At 36.6% G+C, this 19,030-nt stretch overlaps 1 protein-coding gene across 1 annotated transcript in view; it reads left to right on the top strand.

The window, feature by feature from the left end:
- TEX11 (testis expressed 11) overlaps positions 1–19,030 on the top strand; it is a 391,628-nt gene that overhangs the window by 231,502 nt on the left and 141,096 nt on the right. The window contains exon 17 of the mRNA XM_073227602.1: positions 17,141–17,243. Coding sequence (XP_073083703.1) covers positions 17,141–17,243 — 103 coding nt within the window. The remainder of the gene's footprint in view (positions 1–17,140; positions 17,244–19,030) is intronic.

The raw sequence follows: 19,030 nt of genomic DNA, 5'->3' as shown, positions 1-19,030 counted from the left end.
TTACTTTGAAACCAGGTTCCTTTGGCATTTCATATTTGTATATGGCACCCAGTAGTGTCCAGAAGCTCTTCTGTCTGGAGCTGCTCAGCCCCTGAAGCACTGTCTATTGTCGCAGGGGAGTGATATTGGTGCCAAGCACACAGGTATAAGCCTGTATGCTTTGCATTTGTAGTTGTTTTAGACAGGTATTCCCTCTGGCAGGCCTAACGCCAGGGTAGGGTTTGCTAGTTTGTGATCCATGTGGTGCTGGCCGGGAAAAAGTCACATTAAGCTGCATATCACGGAGGGGGTCCTTGGTGCTGTGTAGCCAGCAGGGAGCTGGAACTCCCGAAAATCGTGAAAGCTCCCAATGTGCTGGGCAGAGTGCACCTGGATAATTTTGTCTACCTGTCCTTTTTCCTGAGCCCTAAGCTCTATGCAATCCTCGCCCCTTTAGCAGCCCTTTTGCTGTTAGGAAGTCTCTTAGACTGCCCGCCTTTCTTTTGTCCCAGAGCAGCTGGATATGAATCCCTGCTTTCCACAAATGGGTGGAATTTCAGTCTCTCCAGGAATTCTGCCTGTCTTAGCTTTCCAACCCCCTAATCAGACAGTACCATGCAAGTATCATGATATGTAGTTTTGTGCTCCCAGAGCAGATCTCCAGAGTTAGGTATTCATCAGTCCCAAGCCTCCGCTCCCTCTCCACTTTGTTTCTCTTCCTCCTGCCGTTGAACTGGGTTGTTGGAATAGCTTGGGTCCTGCTGGGCCATGGCTTTGGTATGTTACCCTGTTTTGTGAGATTTCTTCTTTTTACAGGTGTATGTAGTTTGGTACAGCCCCCTTTCCTGTTGCTCTTTCAGGATTAGTCATTTTATATTTTCATGTTATATGCCATTTTAGGAGGAAGCCTCTGTCTCACCTCTCCTGCCACCATCTTTAATCCTCTCTCCTTGTGTGGTTTTATTATCTCTTGTGATAGCTATTTAGTCTTAGGAGCACTTCTATCCCTAGCAGTCTCTTAAAATTCACTGTAGAAATGGTTTGTGGGGTGTAAATTTCATCAACTTTTGCTTATCTGGGAATTCTTTAAACCCTCCTTCAAATTTAAATGATAATCTTGCCTCTAGGGTATTCTTGATTCTCGGCCCTTCTTTTTCATTGCATTTGGATATCTCATGCCACTCCCTTCTGGCCTGTAAGGTTTCTGATGAGAAATCTGATAGTATGATTGGTTTTCCTTTGTAGGTGACCATTTTTCTCTCTTGGTTGTGGTTAACACTCTGTTCTTTTCCTTGATCTTTGCATTTCAATTATTATATGGCTTGGTGTTGTCCTCTTTGGGTCCCTTGTGTTGGGATATCTTGGCACCTCTGTGGCCTGAGAGATTTTCTCCTTCCACAGATTTGATAAGTTTTCACCAATTATTTCCTGAAAGACACTTTCTAATCCTTTTTGTCTCTCTTTTTCTACTGGTATGACTATAATGCAAATATTTTTTCATTTGGATTGGTCTCACAGTTCTCTTATTGTTTTTTCATTCCTAGAGATGCTTTTCTCTCTCTCTCTTCCTCAGCTTCTTTGTCTTCCTGTTCTCTAATTTCTATTTCATTTACTCTCTCCCCCACCTCATCTAATCTACCTTTAAATATCTCCATTGTATGTTTCATTTCACATACTGTATTTTTCAAAGTTTCTATTTCTTTTAGTCCTTCCTGAGATCTTGAATATTTTTCTGTAGTTCTGTGAGCATGTTTATAATTTTTACTTTGAAATCCTTTTCAAGAAAATTAGTAATTTCAGTTTCGCTGAGCCCTCTTTCTCATGTTTGAGGGATTTTGGTTTGTACAGGTTTCTTTTGCCATTTCATATTCCTAATGATTACTGTGGAGTAATACCTTTGTGTAGGCAGTGCCCTCTAGTGTGCAAAGCTGTACTCCCTTGAGCTGCCCAGCCCCTGGAGCAAGGACCTGTGTTGCAGGCAAGCATTGCCAGTGCATGCTGTGAGGAAAGAGCTCCTTTCTGCTTCCCAGCTTCAGTACCTGCATCCAGTGCTAGGGCTAATGGGCCAAGTGTGCCAGGTGGAGCCTCTGCGTCACACCTTTGCAGCTTCTATAGGTAGAACCACTCTCTGGCTGGCATGGCACAGTGCTGGGGGCAGTAGGTTTGTGAACCAGTTCCACCAGGTGGAAGGAGCAGCAGGCTGTGTATCACAGTGCGGGGCCTCTGCACTGTGTTACCAGCCTTGGAAATGGAGCACCTGAAGCTCCTGAAAGTTTCCAACCTACTGGGCTCTGTGTGCCGGGACAATTTTGTTCACCTTTCTTTCTCCTGAGCAGCAAGTTCTATGTAATCCTTGCCCCTTTAGCAGCTCTCTTGCTATTGGTACCTCTTTCAAAGTGCCCACCTTTCTGTCATCCATGAACGGCCTGTTGTGGGTACCTTTTCTCCATGAGTGGCTGGAATCTCAGCCTCTCTGAGTATTCTGCCTGTCTTTGCTTTCCAACCTCCAACCTCACTAATCTCCAAAGCACCATGTAGTGTGGGTTTGTTCTCCTGGTGCAGATCTCCAGGGCTGGGTGTTATAGCAGTCATGGGCTTCTACTCTCTCCATCCTCCATATCTCTTCCTCCCACTTGTGAGCTTGGGTTGATGGAGAGCTTGGATCTCGCCAGATTGTAGCTCTGCTTCTTTACCCTTTTCCATGAGGTCATCTCTTTTCCCCAGATGTTGGCTGTCTGTTGCAGTCTTCTTTTCTGTCACTCTTTCAAGTTTGTTGTATTTCCTGTATTTTTGTGTTATATGTGGTTTTGGGAGGAGGTTTCTGCCTCACTTCTCACCCTGCCATATTTTTCTGCCTCCACACTCATATTAGTAAATCCTGTCCCCAACTAGTGTAGTTACTGTCAACTTAGGAAGATGTTACAGGAACATTGGCTATATTCTCCATGCTCTTCTATCATCCCCATGACCAACTTATATTATGATTAAGAATTTTTGTGCCCCTTTTATCCCCCTTACTTTTCCTGCCCTCCCACCCAAACTTCTCCTGGCTTCAGCCTTAACCCTCCACCATCGTAACCACCAGTCACTTATCAGTGTCTATGAATCTACTGGTATTTTGTTTATTTTGTTTTGTTTTGCTTTTGTATTCCACAAATAAGTGAAATCATGGTATTTGTCTTTCTCTGCCTTGCTTCACTTAGCATAATACCCTCTAGGTATATCCATGTTGTTGCAAATGGAAGGATTTCTTTCTTTATAAACTGCTCTTTTGAAGATTACTAGGTACCTCCTATTAATCAAGTATAATGATCATTTCTTAGTCCTCCTTATTCTCTGATATCTCTAGCAACAAAAAGGTAAGGATCAGCCACTTCTTCTTTCTGGAAACTTTCTATATAGCATCTATGACCTTTTCTCATAATCCTATTCCTTTTCTATTTCTGTTACTGGATAGTCTCTTTTTACAAAATAAATGTTGGGTTAGGACAGGTACTGTGGTTATCTTGTTCACCCCATTTTATCCCTAACACCCATGACCAGGTTTGGTACATGGTAAGTTTTCTTCAATAATCATCTGTTGAATAAATTTAGTCTCTTCTCCCTTCTGTTCTTTCCTCTGTACACTCTCCCTTCAGGAATCCGTCTACTGTTTTCATAGCTTCAACTCCCCATTCCCAAATCTGTATTTCTAGCCATCATCTCTCAGTCCAGATCCACTTTTCTACTGCCTTTGTGTATATCCAGTCATCTAAAACTGAAATCTTAGATACATGGATACTTTCTTCTCCCCCTGTATGAAATAATGTGCAAATTTGGTCAGTTCTACCTCTGCAGTATTTTTACCAGCTGTGTCCTCTTCCATTTTCACCTTACTACCCTAGTCCAAGCTCTCATTACCTTTTAAGACTATTAGAATAATCTTCTATTATAGTATCTTGCTCAATAATCTTCAGTGGCTCACTGTAAATAGTAACCAAATTCCTTAGTATATATAGTCCTCCATAATCTATAAATAAAAGAATCCTGTTTTATTTCCTTTACATGTGTACTGTTTTGTCCTCAACTGGAATACCTGCTGCTTCCTAACCATGTTCTCTGCTTTTCTACCTATGTACCTTTTACCATTCTTCACTATTGCAAAATATCTCTTCCAGGCATCCCTACGTTTAGAAATTACCTTTTACATAGCCTAGCTCCTAATGAGTCTTATCTTCCTAAGGAAATTTCTGAGTCGTTCCTCTTCCTTTAAGACTTTGTAATAGTTTTGTTTATAATTAGGTACTTATGTTCTTCATTGTATTTTACTTATTTGTATACCTGTCTTACCCCTGTTAGATATCCACCTCCATGAAGACAGGGACCCTATATTATCTTTCATTCCTTGATATGTAGCATAGAATGTAGAGTATAGTAAGTGCTCATTACATTAAAATGTCATAGCAACTTAGTTAATACTTGTCAACCAATCTCTTCTGATACAGGGATGCCATTTGTTTATGCTATTTCTGTCCTTGCTACTGTGGATAATTGGAAATTACAAGTTATCAAGATCTTTTAGTACCCTTGATTATCAGAATGTATTCAAAGTTGTTCTATTTTAAAAATCACCCCATTATTCCTTTCCCTAGCTCAATTCTTTTCTCTTTGGGAAGAGGAAACATTTTACTTTATTTTGCTTTAAAATCAAATACCGAATTGTAGGTCAGAAGTTAATTTGGGAACGTCAAAGACTTGGAGCATATACTCCTGTGAAAAGATTCATTAGTTCATATATATGCCAACATTGTTTTGAGATAACAATGCTGAATATAGGCAATTTCTTTATTATATTTTCTAAGTTGTATAAATGTAGATTTTTAGTTGTATTTTACATAAGACAGTATTAAGTCATGCCCTCTAGTACTTTGTATAAGACAATATTAAATTATGTAGTTTCATATACAACAGCTTTGCTTTTAGGATTTTATAGTACCGTAAGCCCTGTACCCCAATTTTATTATGTTATTTTTGAGGATTTTTAAATGTTTGTTTTGTGGAAGTCATAGGCTTGAATGGACAGACTTAGTATGTGGGAAATGAATGAGGGCTCTAAGTATGGGAGCAATTTATCACAACTTTATGTAGTGGGATTTTTTATAAATCATAAGAAAACATTGCTTTTTGTTAAGAAATGGGCAGTACATTAATTTGGTGATAGTCCATTGTAAATTAATGGTAATACACTATTGAGTACTCTCTAACTCAGTACTGAAATCCCATATTTAGCTTGAAGCCGCAGTTTGGTTACATTAATGTACTACGACATATTGATAAAACTAAAGTAGAAACTCAAAGCACAGTATGGCAATTAGATAAAAGCCATGAGATGAGACTATTTATAGAATATTTATATAACCCAAAGTGAAAACAGCCATGTTTCATGTGCTGGGTTTATATTGGTTCTATTTACTGTATGTGTTTTCAAGGTGATATTTCACTGTGGTTTTGATTTGCATTTACCTGGTGATTAGTGATGTGGAGCATCTTGTCATTTGCCTGTTGGTCATCTGTATGTCTTCTTTGGAAAAAATGTCTGTTCAGGTCCTCTGCTCATTTTTTAATTGTGTTGTTTGTTTTTTGGTGTTGAAGCGTATGACTTCTTTCTATGTTTTGGATATTAACCCCTTATCAGATAAATCACTTACGCTTATGTTCTTTCATACTATAGGTTGCCTTTTTGCTCTGCTGATGGTGTCCTTTGCTCTACAGAGCCGTTTTTATTTGATGTAGTCCTATTTGTTAATTTTTTTCCCTTATTCAATGAGATATGTCCAGGAAAAATTTGCTCATCCTATGTTCAAGAGATTTTTGCCTATGTTTTCTTCTGAGTTTTATGGTATGTCTTACCTTCAGGTCTTTGATCTGTGTTGAGTTTACATTTGTGTATGGTGTTAGATAATAATCCGGTTTCATTCTCTTTCATGTATCCACTTTTCCCACCACCAGTTGTTGAAAGGCTTTCTATTCCTCATTGTATATTCCTGACTTCTTCATGGGGTTATATCTGCACTCTGTGTTTTTTTGTCATTGTTCTATGCATCTCTTCTTCTGCCAGGACCATACTGCTTTAATTACAGTGACTTTTATTATAGCTTGGAGTCAGGAAATGTAATATACCTAGCTTTGTTCTCCTTTCTCAGGATTGTTTTACCTATTTGGGGTATTTTGCACTTCCATGTGAATTTTAGGATTATTTGCTGCAGTTCATTGACAAATGACATTCATATTTTGATAGTAATTGTATTCTTCAATCTGAATTGCTTTGGACAGGTTGGCCATTTTGACAATATTAATTCTATCCATGAGCATTGGATACATTTCCATTTATTGGTGTCTTCTTCAATTTCTCTTATGAGTGTCTTACAGTCTTCAGAGTACAAGCTTTTCACCTCATTTGGTTAGGTTTATTTCTAGGTATTTTATTCTTTTTGATGCAATTGTAAACTGAAATGTTTTCCTGATTTCTCTTTCTGCTAGTTCATTCTTAGTATATAGGAACCCAAGTATTCTGTGTATTAATTTTGTATCCTACAACTTTGCTGAATCCTGTTAGTAGTCCTCATGGGGTTTTTTTTGGTATCATTAATCTACAATTACATGAAGAACATTATGTTTACTAGGCTCCCCCCTTCATCAAGTCCCCCCCCACATACCCCATAACAGTCACTGTCCATCAGCGTAGTAAGATGCTGTAAAGTCACTACTTTCCTCTCTGTGTTGTAGAGCCCACCCAGTATACCCCCCACATTATACATGCTAATTGTAAAGCCCCCGTTCTTTTTCCCCACCCTTATCCATCCCTTCCCACTGATCCTCCCCAGTCCCTTTCCCTTAGGTAACTGTTAGTCCATTCGTGGGTTCTGTGATTATGCTGCTGTTTTGTTCCTTCGCTATTTCGTTGCTCTTATACTCCACAGATGAGGGAAATCATTTGGTATTTGTCTTTCTCTGCTTGGCTTATTTCACTGAGCATAATACCCTCTAGCTCCGTCCATGTTGTTGCAAATGGTAGGATTTGTTGTCTTCTTATGGCTGAATAATATTCCATTGTGTATATGTACCACATCTTCTTTATCCATTCATCTACTGATGGACATTTAGGTTGATTCCATATCTTGGCTATTGTAAATAGTGCTGCGATATACATAGGGGTGCATCTGTCTTTTTCAAACTTGATTGCTGCATTCCTAGGGTAAATTCCTAGGAGTGGAATTCCTGGGTCAAATGGTAAGTCTGTTTTGAGCATTTTGATGAACCTCCATACTGCTTTCCACAATGGTTGAACTAATTTACATTCCCACCAGCAGTGTAGAAGGGTTCCCCTTTCTCCACAGCCTCACCAACATTTGTTGTTGTTTGTCTTTTGGATGGTAGCCATCCTTACAGGTGTGAGGTGATACCTCATTGTAGTTTTAATTTGCATTTCTCTGATAATTAGCGATGTGGAGCATCTTTTCATGTGTCTGTTGGCCGTCTGTATTTCTTTTTTGGAGAACTGTCTGTTCAGTTCCTCTGCCCATTTTTTAATTGGATTATTTGTTTTTTGTTTGTTGAGGCATGTGAGCTATTTATATATTTTGAACATCAAGCCTTTATCGGATCTGTCATTTACAAATATATTCTCCCATACTGTAGGGTTCCTTTTTGTTCTATTGATGGTGTATTTTGCTGTACAGAATCTTTTCAGCTTTATATAGTCCCACTTGTTCATTTTTGCTGTTGTTTTCCTTACCCAGGGAGATAAGTTCAAGAACAGGTCTGTCATGTTTATGTCTAAGAGGTTTTTGCCTATGTTTTTTTCCAAGAGTTTAATGGTTTCATGACTTACATTCACGTCTTTGATCCATTTTGAGTTTACTTTTGTTTATGGGGTTAGACAATGGTCCAGCTTCATTCTCCTACATGTAGCTGTCCAGTTTTGCCAGCACCATCTGTTGAAGAGACTGTCGTTTTGCCATTGTATGTCCATGGCTCCTTTATCAGATATTAATTGACCATATATGTTTGGGTTAATGTCTGGAATCTCTAGTCTGTTCCACTGGTCTGTGCCTCTGTTCTTGTGCCAGTACCAAATTGTCTTGATTACTATGGCTTTATAGTAGAGCTTGAAGTTGGGGAGTGAGATCCCCCCTTGTTTATTCTTCTTTCTCAGGATTGCTTTGGTTATTTGGGGTCTTTGGTGTTTCCATATGAATTTTTGAATTATTTGTTCCAGCTCATTGAAGAATGTTGCTGGTAATCTGATAGGGATTGCATGAAATCTGTATATTGCTTTGGGCAGGATGGCCATTTTGATGATATTAATTCTTCCTAGCCACGAGCATGGAATGAGTTTCCATTTTAATTTCTCTTAAAAGTGACTTGTAGTTTTCAGAGTATAAGTCTTTCACTTCTTTGGTTAGGTTTATTCCTAGGTATTTTATTCTTTTTTATGCAATTGTGAATGGAATTGTTTTCCTGATTTCTCTTTCTATTGGTTCATTGTTACTGTATAGCAAAGCTACAGATTTCTGTGTGTTAATTTTGTATCCTGCAACGTTGCTGTATTACGATATCAGTTCTAGTAGTTTTTGGTGGAGTCTTTAGAATTTTTTTATGTACAATATCATGTCATCTGCAAATGGTGACAGTTTGACTTCTTCTTTACCAATCTGGATTCCTTGTATTTCTTTGTTTTGTCTGATTGCCATGGCTAGGACCTCCAGTACTATGTTAAATAACAGTGGGGAGAGTGGGCATCCCTGTGTGGTTCCCGATCTCAGAGGAAAAGATTTCAACTTCTCGCTGTTCAGTATAATGTTGGCTGTGGGTTTATCATATATGGCCTTTATTATGTTGAGGTACTTGCCCTCTATTCCCATTTTGCTGAGAGTTTTTATCATGAATGGATCTTGCATTTTGTCAAATGCTTTTTCAGCATCTATGGAGATGATCATGTGGTTTTTGTCTTTCTTTCTGTTGATGTGGTGGATGATGTTGATGGATTTTCGAATGTTGTACCATCCTTGCATCCCTGGGATGAATCCCACTTTGTCATTTTGTATGATCCTTTTGATATACTTTTGAATTCAGTTTGCTAATATTTTATTGAGTATTTTTGCATCTACATTCATCAGGTATATTGGTCTGTAATTTTCTTTTTTGGTAGGGTCTTTGCCTGGTTTTGGTGTTAGGGTGATGTTGGCTTCATAGAATGAGTTTGGGAGTATTCCCTCCTCTTTTATTTTTTGGAAAACTTTAAGGAGAATGGGTATTATGTCTTCCTTGTGTGTCTGGTAAAATTCCGAGGTAAATCCATCTGGCCCGGGGGTTTTGTTCTTGGGTAGTTTTTTGATTACCGTTTCAATTTCTTCGCTCATTTATCATAAATGGCCCTTATTATGTTGAGGTACATGCCCTCTATGGTGTCCATTTGTTTAACTTTGTGTTTCTTCCTTGGTCAGTCTTGGGAGTTTGTATTTTTCTAGGAAGTTGTCCATTTCTTCTAGGTTTTCCAGCTTGTTGGCATATAGGTTTTCATAGTAGTCTTTAATAATTCTTTGGATTTCTGTGAAGTCTGTGTGATTTTTCTGTTCTCATTTCTGATTCTGTTGATTCTCTTTTTCTCTTAAGAAGTTTGGCTAGAGGCTTATCTATTTTGTTTATTTTCTCAAAGAACTAGCTCTTGGTTTCATTGATTTTTGCTATGGTTTTATTCTTCTCAATTTTATTTATTTCTTCTCTGATCTTTATTATGTCCCTCCTTCTGCTGACTTTAGGCCTCATTTGTTCTTTTTCCAGTTTTGATAATTGTGATGTTAGACTATTCATCTGGGATTGCTCTTCCTTCTTCAGGTGTGCCTGGATCGCTATATACTTTCCTCTTAAGACTGCTTTCACTGCGTCCCACAGAAGTTGGGGCTTTGTGTCGTTGTTGTCATTTGTTTCTATATATTCCTTTATCTCTATTTTAATTTGTTCGTTGATCCATTGATTATTTAGGAGCATGTTGTTAAGCCTCCATGTGTTTATGAGCCTTTTTGTTTTCTTTGTAGAATTTATTTCTAGTTTTATGCCTTTGTGCTCTGAAAAATTGTTTCATAGAATTTTAATATTTTGGAATTTACTGAGGCTCTTTTTGTGGGCTAGTATATGGTCTATTCTGGAGAATGTTCCATGTGCACTTGAGAAGAATGTGTATCCTGTTGCTTTTGGATGTAGAGTTCTATAGATGTCTATTAGGTCCATCTGTTCTAGTGTGTTGTTCAGTGCCTGTTTGTCTTTACTTATTTTCTGCCTGGTGGATCTATCCTTTGGGGTGAGTGGTTTGTTGAAGTCTCCCAAAATGAATGCACTGCAGTCTATTTCCCCCTTTAGTTCCGTTAGTATTTGTTTCACATATACTGGTGCTCCTGTTTTGGGTGCATATATATTTATAATGGTTATATCCTCTTGTTGGACTGAGCCCTTTATCATTATGTAGTGTCCTTCTTTATCTCTTGTTACTTCTTTGTTTTGAAGTCTATTTTGTCTGACATTAGTACTGCAACCCTTCTTTCTTCTCGCTGTTGTTTGCCTGAAATATGTTTTTCCATCCCTTGGCTTTTAGTCTGTGCATGTCTTTGGGTTTGAGGTGAGTCTCTTGTAAGCAGCATATGGATGGATCTTGCTTTTTTATCCATTCTATTACTCTGTGTCTTTTGATTGGTGAATTCAGTCCATTTACATTTAGGGTGACTATTGAAAGATATGTACTTATTGCCATTGCAGGCTTTAAATTCGTGGTTACCAAAGGTTCAAGGTTAGCCTCTCTTTAGTATCTTACTGCCTAACTTAGCTCGCTTATTGAGCTGTTATATACACTGTCTGGAGATTCTTTTCTTCTCTCCCTTCTTATTCCTCCTCCTCCATTCTTCATATGCTGTGTGTTTTGTTCTGTGCTCTTTTTAGGAGTGCTTCCATCTGGAGCAGTCCCTGTAAGATGCCCTGTAGAGGTGGTTTGTGGGAAGCAAATTCCCTCAGCTTTTGCTTGTCTTGGGAATTGTTTAATTCCACCATCATATTAAAATGATAGTCATGCTGGATACAGTATCCTTGGTTCAAGGCCCTTCTGTTTCATTGCATTAAATATATCATGCCATTCTCTTTTGGCCTGTAGGGTTTCTGTCAAGAAGTCTCATGATAGCCTGATGGGTTTTTCTTTATAGGTGACCTTTTTCTCTCTAGCTGCCTTTAAAACTCTTTCCTTGTCCTTGATCCTTGCCATTTTAATTATTACTTGTCTTGGTGTTGTCCTCCTTGGATCCTTTCTGTTGGGTGTTCTGTGTATTTCTGTGGTCTGTTCAATTATTTCCTCCCCCAGTTTGGGGAAATTTTCAGCAATTATTTCTTCAAAGATACTTTCTATCCCTTTTCCTCTCTCTTCTTCTTCTGATACCCCTATAATACGGTATTGCTCCTTTTGTGTTGGTCACACAATTCTCTTAATATTGTTTCATTCCTGTAGATCCTTTTATCTCTCTCTATGTCAGCTTCTATGCGTTCTTGTTCTCTGGTTTCTATACCATCAATGGCCTCTTGCATCTTATCCATTCTGCTTATAAATCCTTCCAGAGTTTGTTTCACTTCTGTAATCTCCTTCCTGACATCTGTGATCTCCCTCCAGACTTCATCCCATTTCTCTTGCATTTTTCTCTGCATCTCCGTCAGCATGTTTATGATTTTTATTTTGAATTATTTTTCAGGAAGACTGGTTAGGTCTGTCTCCTTCTCTGGTGTTGCCTCTGTGATGTTGGTTTGCCTGTAATTTTGCCTTTTCTTGGTGATAGGAATAGTTTGCAGGGCTGGGATGAGTGACGGCTGGAAGAACTTCCCTTCTTGTTGGTTTGTGGCCTTCCTCTCCTGGGAGAACAGCGACCTCTAGTGGCTTGTGCTGTGTAGCTGCACTCAGTCCGGGCTTCTGCTTCCTGCCCAGCTGCTATGGAGTTAATCTCCACTGTTGCTGTGCATGTGGCCTGACTCGGGCTGCCCCTTTGCGAGGCGCTGTGTTCTCGCAGGTGTGGATGTGGTCTGGATGTTGTCCTGTGTCCTCTGGTCTTTATTTTAGGAAGAGTTATCTTTGTTATATTTTCATAGATATATGTGGTTTTGGGAGGAGATTTCCACTGCTCTACTCACGCCGCCATCTTGGCTCTGCCTAGTCTGCTATTGTTTTGTTCCTTCAGTTTTTCTTTGTTGTTGTACTCCACAAATGAGGGAAATCATTTGGTACTTGTCTTTTTCCAACTGGCTTATTTCACTAAGCATAATATTCTCTAGCTCCATCCATGTTGTTGCAAATGGTAGGATTTGTTTTCTTCTTATGGCTGAATAATATTCCATTGTGTATATGTACCACCTCTTCTTTATCCATTCATCTCATCCACTGATGGACACTTAGGTTGCTTCCATTTCTTGGCTATTGTAAATAATGCTGCAATAAACATAGGGGCACATATATCTTTTTGAATCTGAGAAATTATATTCTTTGGGTAAATTCTAGGAGTAGAATTCCCAGGTCAAATGGTTTTTCTTATTGTAGTTTTTTTGAGGAACCTCCATATTGCTTTCTACAAATGGTTGAACTAGCTTACATTCCCACCAGCCATTTAGGAGGGTTCCCCTTTCTCTACAAACTTGCCAGCATTTGTTGTTCCTTGTCGTTTGGATGTTGGCCATCCTAACTGGTGTGAGGTGATATCTCATTGTGGTTTTAATTTGCATTTCCCTGACAGTTATTGATGTGGAGTATCTTTTCATGTGCCTGTTGGCCATCTGAATTTCTTCTTTGGAGAATTGTCTGTTCAGATCCTCTGTCCATTTTGTAATTGAATTATTTGCTTTTTGGGCATTGGGGTGTGTGAGTTGTTTATTTCTCTGCCCATTTTTTAATTAGATTTTTTGTGGGTTTTTTTGACTTTGAGTTGTATGAATTCCTTATTTTTTTAATAGTAACTTTTCTCAGATACATTGTTTACAAATATATTCTTCAATTCCATAAGTTTCCTTTTCATTTGGTTGATTGTTTCTTTTGCTTTGCAGAAGAGTTTTAGTTTTATGTAGTCCTACTCGTTTACTTTTGCTTTTGTTGCTTCTGCTTTTGATGTCCTATCAATAATAATTACCAAGACCAATGTCAAGGACCTTCTCCCCTCTTTTCTTTTCTAGGGTTTTTGTAATTTTAGGTATTACATTAAAATGTTAATCCATTTTGAATTAATTTTTGTAGGTGATATAAGATAGGGGTCCAGTTTCATTCTTTTGAATACAAATATCCAGTTTTCCCTACACCATTTATTTAAAAGTCTAGCTTTTTACAACTGAGTAGACCTGGCTCTCTTGTCAAATAATAGTTGACCTTTTATATGCATAGGTTTATTTCTGGTATTCTGATTTTTTTCCATTGCTCATTATGTCTGTTTTTATACTTGTGCCATACTATTTTGCTGACTATATCTTTGTAATATAGTTTGAAAGTAGTAAATGTATTGCCTCTCAATTTGTTCTTCTTTTTCAAGACTGCTTTGGCTTTTGGGGTATTTTGTAGTTCCACACAACATTTACAGTTGTTTTCTATTTCTGTAAAAAAAGGTCATTGGAGTTTTGATAGGGATTACATTGAATCAATAGATGTCTTTGGGTTGATGGACATTTTAACAAGATTAATTCTTCTGATCTGTGATCCTGGGATATCTTTCCAATTATTCGTGTCAATATCTTGTATCAATGTCTTAAAATTTTCAGTGAACAGTTATTTTTACCACTGTGGTTAAATTTGCTCCTATGTATTAAATTCTTTTCAATGCTGTTGAAATGGGGTTGTTTTCTTTATTTCTTCAGTAGATATTTCATTGTTGGTGTATAGAAACACAACTGATGTTTCTATGTTGGTTTTGGGAGTTATGTTGGGAGTGTGTCCTGTTGAATTTTTTTGGAAGAGTTTGAGAAAGCTTGGTATTAATTCTTCTTTTAATGCTTTACTGAATTTATTTGTTCTAACAGGTTTTTTTTGGTGGAATCTTTAGAATTTTCTGTATATACAATCACGTCATCTACAGAGACAATTCTGGTTGTTTCTTTCATATTTAGATGCCTATTTCCTTTTCTTACCTAATTGCTCTTGCTAGGACTTCCAATAAATACTATGTTAAATAAAAGTGGTGAGACTGAGCATTCTTCTTTTATTCCTGAACTTAGAGGAAAAGCTTTCAATCTTTCACATGAGTATGATGTTATCTGTGGGTTTGTGATATGCCCATTATTATGTTGAGATATGTTCCATCTATACCCAATTTTTTAGAGCTTTTACCATGAAAAGATATTGAATTTTGTCAAATTCTTTTTTCTGTCTATTGAGAGTATCATGATTTTTATATTTCATTTTATTAATGTGCTGTATCACATATATATTGATTGATATATATTGAACAGTCTTTGCATCTCAAGGATAAATGCGACTTTATCATGGTGTATGATCCTTTCAATGCATGGTTAAATTCAGTTTGCTAATATTTTGCTGAGAACTTTTTCATGTGTGTTCATCAGGGATATTGACTTGTAGCTTTTTTTTCTTTTAGTATCCTTATCTGGCTTTGTTATCAGGGTGATACTGGCCTCATAAAATGAGTTGGGAGTGTGTCCTGTTGAATTTTTTGGAAGAGTTTGAGAAAGCTTGGTATTAATTCTTCTTTTAATGCTTGATATAATTCAACACAAACTATCTGGTCCTGGGAATTTCTGTGTTCTGAGGTTTTTGATTGCTGATTCAACCTCCTTACTCATTGGTCTGTTCAGATTTTCTGTTTCTTCCTTCTTCAGTCTTTTTAGTTTATATGTTTCAAGGATTTTTCCATTTCTTCTAGGCTGTTCAGTTTGTTGGTGTATAATAGTAGTAGTCTGTTGTGAACATTTTGTATTTTTGTGATATCATTTGTCTCTTTCATTTATAATTGTATTTGAATTCCCTTTTTTTCTTGGTTAATCTAGCTAAAATTTGTCATTTTTTGTTTATCTTTTCACAAAACCGTCTCTTTCATTCATTTTTTTCTATTGTCTTTCTAGACTGTATTTCATTTCTTTCTGCTGTAACCTATTATTTCCTTTTTGCTACATTTGGGCTTATATTTTTCTTCTCTTTATAATTTGTTTAGGTATAAAATTAAGACATTTATTTAAGATTGTTTTCCCTTAATGTAAGCATTTACCACTATAAACTTCCTTCTTCACACTGTTTTTGCTGTATCCCATAAGGTTTAATATGTTGTTTTCATTTTCTTTTATCTCAAAATACATTCTGATTTCCTTTTTGACTTCTTCTTTGACCCTTTGTTCAAGAGTGTTGTTTAATTTCCAGACATTTGTGAATTTTTTGTTTTTCTCTTTTTACTTATTTCTAATTTCATACCATGGTGGCTGGAAAAGATATTTCATGTGATTTCAGTCTTCCTAAATTTGTTAAGGCTTGCTTTCTGGCTCAACATATGATCTATCCTGATGTGCTTAAGAGGAAATATATGTTCTGGTGCTGTTGTATAGGATGTTCTGTGTCTATTAGGTCCATTTTGCCTACAGTGTTGTTGTGGTCCACTAATTTTTTATTAAATTTTTGTCTGGATGATCTGTGCATTGTTGAAAGTGGGGTGCTTGGAGTCACCTACTGTTATTTTATGCTGGTTGTTACTCCATTTCAGTTAATATTTGCTTTAGGCATTTAGTATTTGTCCTAAAAAGAATAGAATTCCTACTTACCTTGCCCCCTGTTTGTAATCTCTCTGTTAAGGGATTACAGTCAAAACTACACTTTGGCTAATTTATTCTGTCTTGTCTTTCATTACACTAATATTCCGGTCATCTGTTTCTAATTTCCTATTAAACCTATCCATTATGTTTCCATTTGTGTTACTGTATTTTTCACTTCAAGTAGTTTTTTTTTTCAGTCAGCACAGTCACATTTTGTAGTTTCTGCTTCCTACAAACTTTCATGATACTCAAAGTGTTTAACAACTAATAGAACATGGGCAATGATTAATCAGAATGGATATCAGCTGAAACAACCACCATAACTGTAGGAATAGGTACTATTGAATATCAACCAACTTCTAAACATGCATGTGCACACGCACACTCACACACACACACACAAGGCATATCTTTTATTTATTTATACCTCAAAAACAGGCATTTTATAGCCAGTTAATAATTTTTTTTATAATTCTGGAATCTGTACCTTGAGAATCTATTTCTATCTGTTGTTGCTGATGATTTTTTACTTATGGTGCCTTGTTTCCTAGTGTACTTGATTTTTTAAATCTTTACTACTCATGATTCTTGAAAAATTATTTATGGAAATATTTTGAAGCTTAAAATGAAGGCGCTTTTCCTCAGAGAGGGTTTACTTTTGCTTCTTCAGATGCTTGATATCAATGTAAATTCAATTCACAGCCTGAGATCTTTAGGTCTCCCATATAATGTAATTTAAGGCTGTAAATACATAAGAGTCTGATTGTGTTTCACTTTGGGGATTGGTTCTCCCCATTCAATTTTGCTGGATTCTTCTCAGAATCAAAGTAACTTTCTTTACAGTCCCCTGGGGATGTGGATAGAAGTGGGTTTACTTCTGGTTTGCCTTCAGCCTAAGAGTGTGATCCCTTAGGCCTTGATGTCTGTTTCCCTGACCTAGTGAGGTCCATTAAAACTAAAGTTAACATTTGCATAGATTTACAAATGCCCACCAGAAAAAAAAACTGGCCTTAATCCTCTGCTTACTTCTCTGGGACCTCACCTTTCCTTAGATTTTGCCTGTTAATTCCTTTACTATCTTGTCAATTGCTTTTGTATTTAAAAAAATGTTATCTAATATTTTCGGTTATTTTCAGTGGGAGAGTTAATCTGACATACATAATGTGCCCTATTTTCAGAAGCAGAACTGTTTCTTTAGCATTTTAAGAGAAGAGTTCTTTAAAGCTTTTTCTTAGATTCATGTCTTTTCATTATGTACATCCCTCAGCCATTATGGCTATGCTAATAATATTAATAAAATATGAGATAAGGTCTTCCTTATAGGTTTCATAAAGAGACCAAATATTTTTCTTCTTTTTTTTAGGCTAAAGAAGCAATGTCAGAAGCTGAATTACATGATCCTGCAAATATTTTCACTCAATTTTATATATTCCAGATTGCAGTCTTAGAAGGCAACTCTGACAGAGGTATAAATGTTATTTATGAGTTATATTTGAGTGCTAACACAAAGAATAAAGAATACTCTGACCATAATAGGAAAATAACATTGTTTTTAAAACAATGGAGTTGAATGCATAGTCTTGCTTTCCTTTGTAAAAATGATACAACCATGCAAAAAGAAACTATTTTATATAAAAATAAAAGAACAGAGGCTACTTATTGAGGGAGTGGGAGATAGGGAGATGTGCGACATGAGTTGGGGGGAAAATCTTGTCACCGTGTATTTTTGGTACTTTATGTCATTTGAACGGACCCTATTGAAAACTTAGTTTAAGAAGCTGTGGGTACCAGGGGAGATAATACTGCAAACCCGTATCAATTAAAAGTTGTCTTTAGAGAATGGAATTATCCAGGGTACTTTTGATTGTTTTCACTTATTCGGGACATGTTTGGTGAGAGATGTGGCCTTGAAATGGAGTTTCTCTCCACAAAGTTGACAGTGTTGGAATTGTTCACCTGAATCTTATCGAATTAGTGCTGTGTCCTTTCCATTAAGTTAAACAAGTTTCCTAGCAGGTATTTCTGCAAACACGTCTATCTTGACTTGGTTACAGATATGCCTGTGCAGTGATATTATTTATTCCCATTAGCCTTTAAGGTAGCTGAGCAATTTCTGGACAAGTTTGAGCTCCAGACTGGTTGCCCCTTATAAAGGGCACACATTGAGATATTGAGAAGCTTGAATCAATCTAAAAAGAATTTATACTTATCCAATTAAACAATTATTTATGAATATTGCTATGTGCAATGGATTCTGTTATTCAGTTTATAAGAAAAAGAATGGTGATTTGTTCTGCATTGAGAAGGAAATGTTCCAGGATAATAAAGTATACCTGTGTATTAATTAAGGAGTAGCAAATTGGAGCCAGCTCTTGTTCAACGTTAATACTGCTGTCATGTCCGTCATCAATGTTTTTATTAGAGGCTTCTAGAAATTTGTTTTACTTTATATATTATTGTGGAAGATAAAAGAACATGAAACGTTTTGCCAATTAGGAATGGCAAAAAATAGATTTTCTATTAAACTTTCTAACATTCTATTAAAATTATTTTACTTTTTAAACACATCATCAGCTCAATCTTTTTATTGAGCTTCTCTAGTTACTTGTGAGCATTTTTAAAAATCATGTTTATTGAAGATACTACAATAAAATTTACTCTTGTTAGTATATGATTCTTTGAGGTTTATGTATATTAATAAATCTATGAGTTTCAACAAATACACACAGTCATTTAACCACCACCACAATAAAGATACAGAACAAAAACTTACCTCAGGTTCTTTTATTGCCATTCCCTTTCACCCCTTCTACTCCTGGAAGCTACTGATATCATTTCTATCTCTATAGTTTTGCCTTTTCAAGAATGCCATATGAATTAAATCATAAGGTATGAAGTATTTTGATCCTGGCTTCTTTCACTCGGCATAATGCATAAAAATTTTATTCATACTGTTGTGTCTTTCCATAGTTTTTTCTTTTTTATTGCAGTTATATTTTATAGTATCATGTACCATAGTTTGTTTATCCATTTGTCAGTTGAAAAATATTTGGATGGTTTCCAGTTTTAATTATGAATAAGGTGCTATAATCATCTCTTTACAGATTTTGGATGATGGTAAGATTTCACTTCTCGAGGGTAAATATCTAGGAGTGGGATCGCAGGGATTTATGATAAATACATGTAATTTGAAATGATGTACTGTCCATGCTCCAACTTTGTTCTCTTTCAAATTATTTTGGCTATTCTAAGC

The sequence above is a fragment of the Manis javanica genome, chromosome X, assembly GCF_040802235.1.
Source record: "Manis javanica isolate MJ-LG chromosome X, MJ_LKY, whole genome shotgun sequence".
Classification (NCBI taxonomy): domain Eukaryota; kingdom Metazoa; phylum Chordata; class Mammalia; order Pholidota; family Manidae; genus Manis; species Manis javanica.
This window is presented reverse-complemented; position numbering and strand designations above follow the sequence as displayed.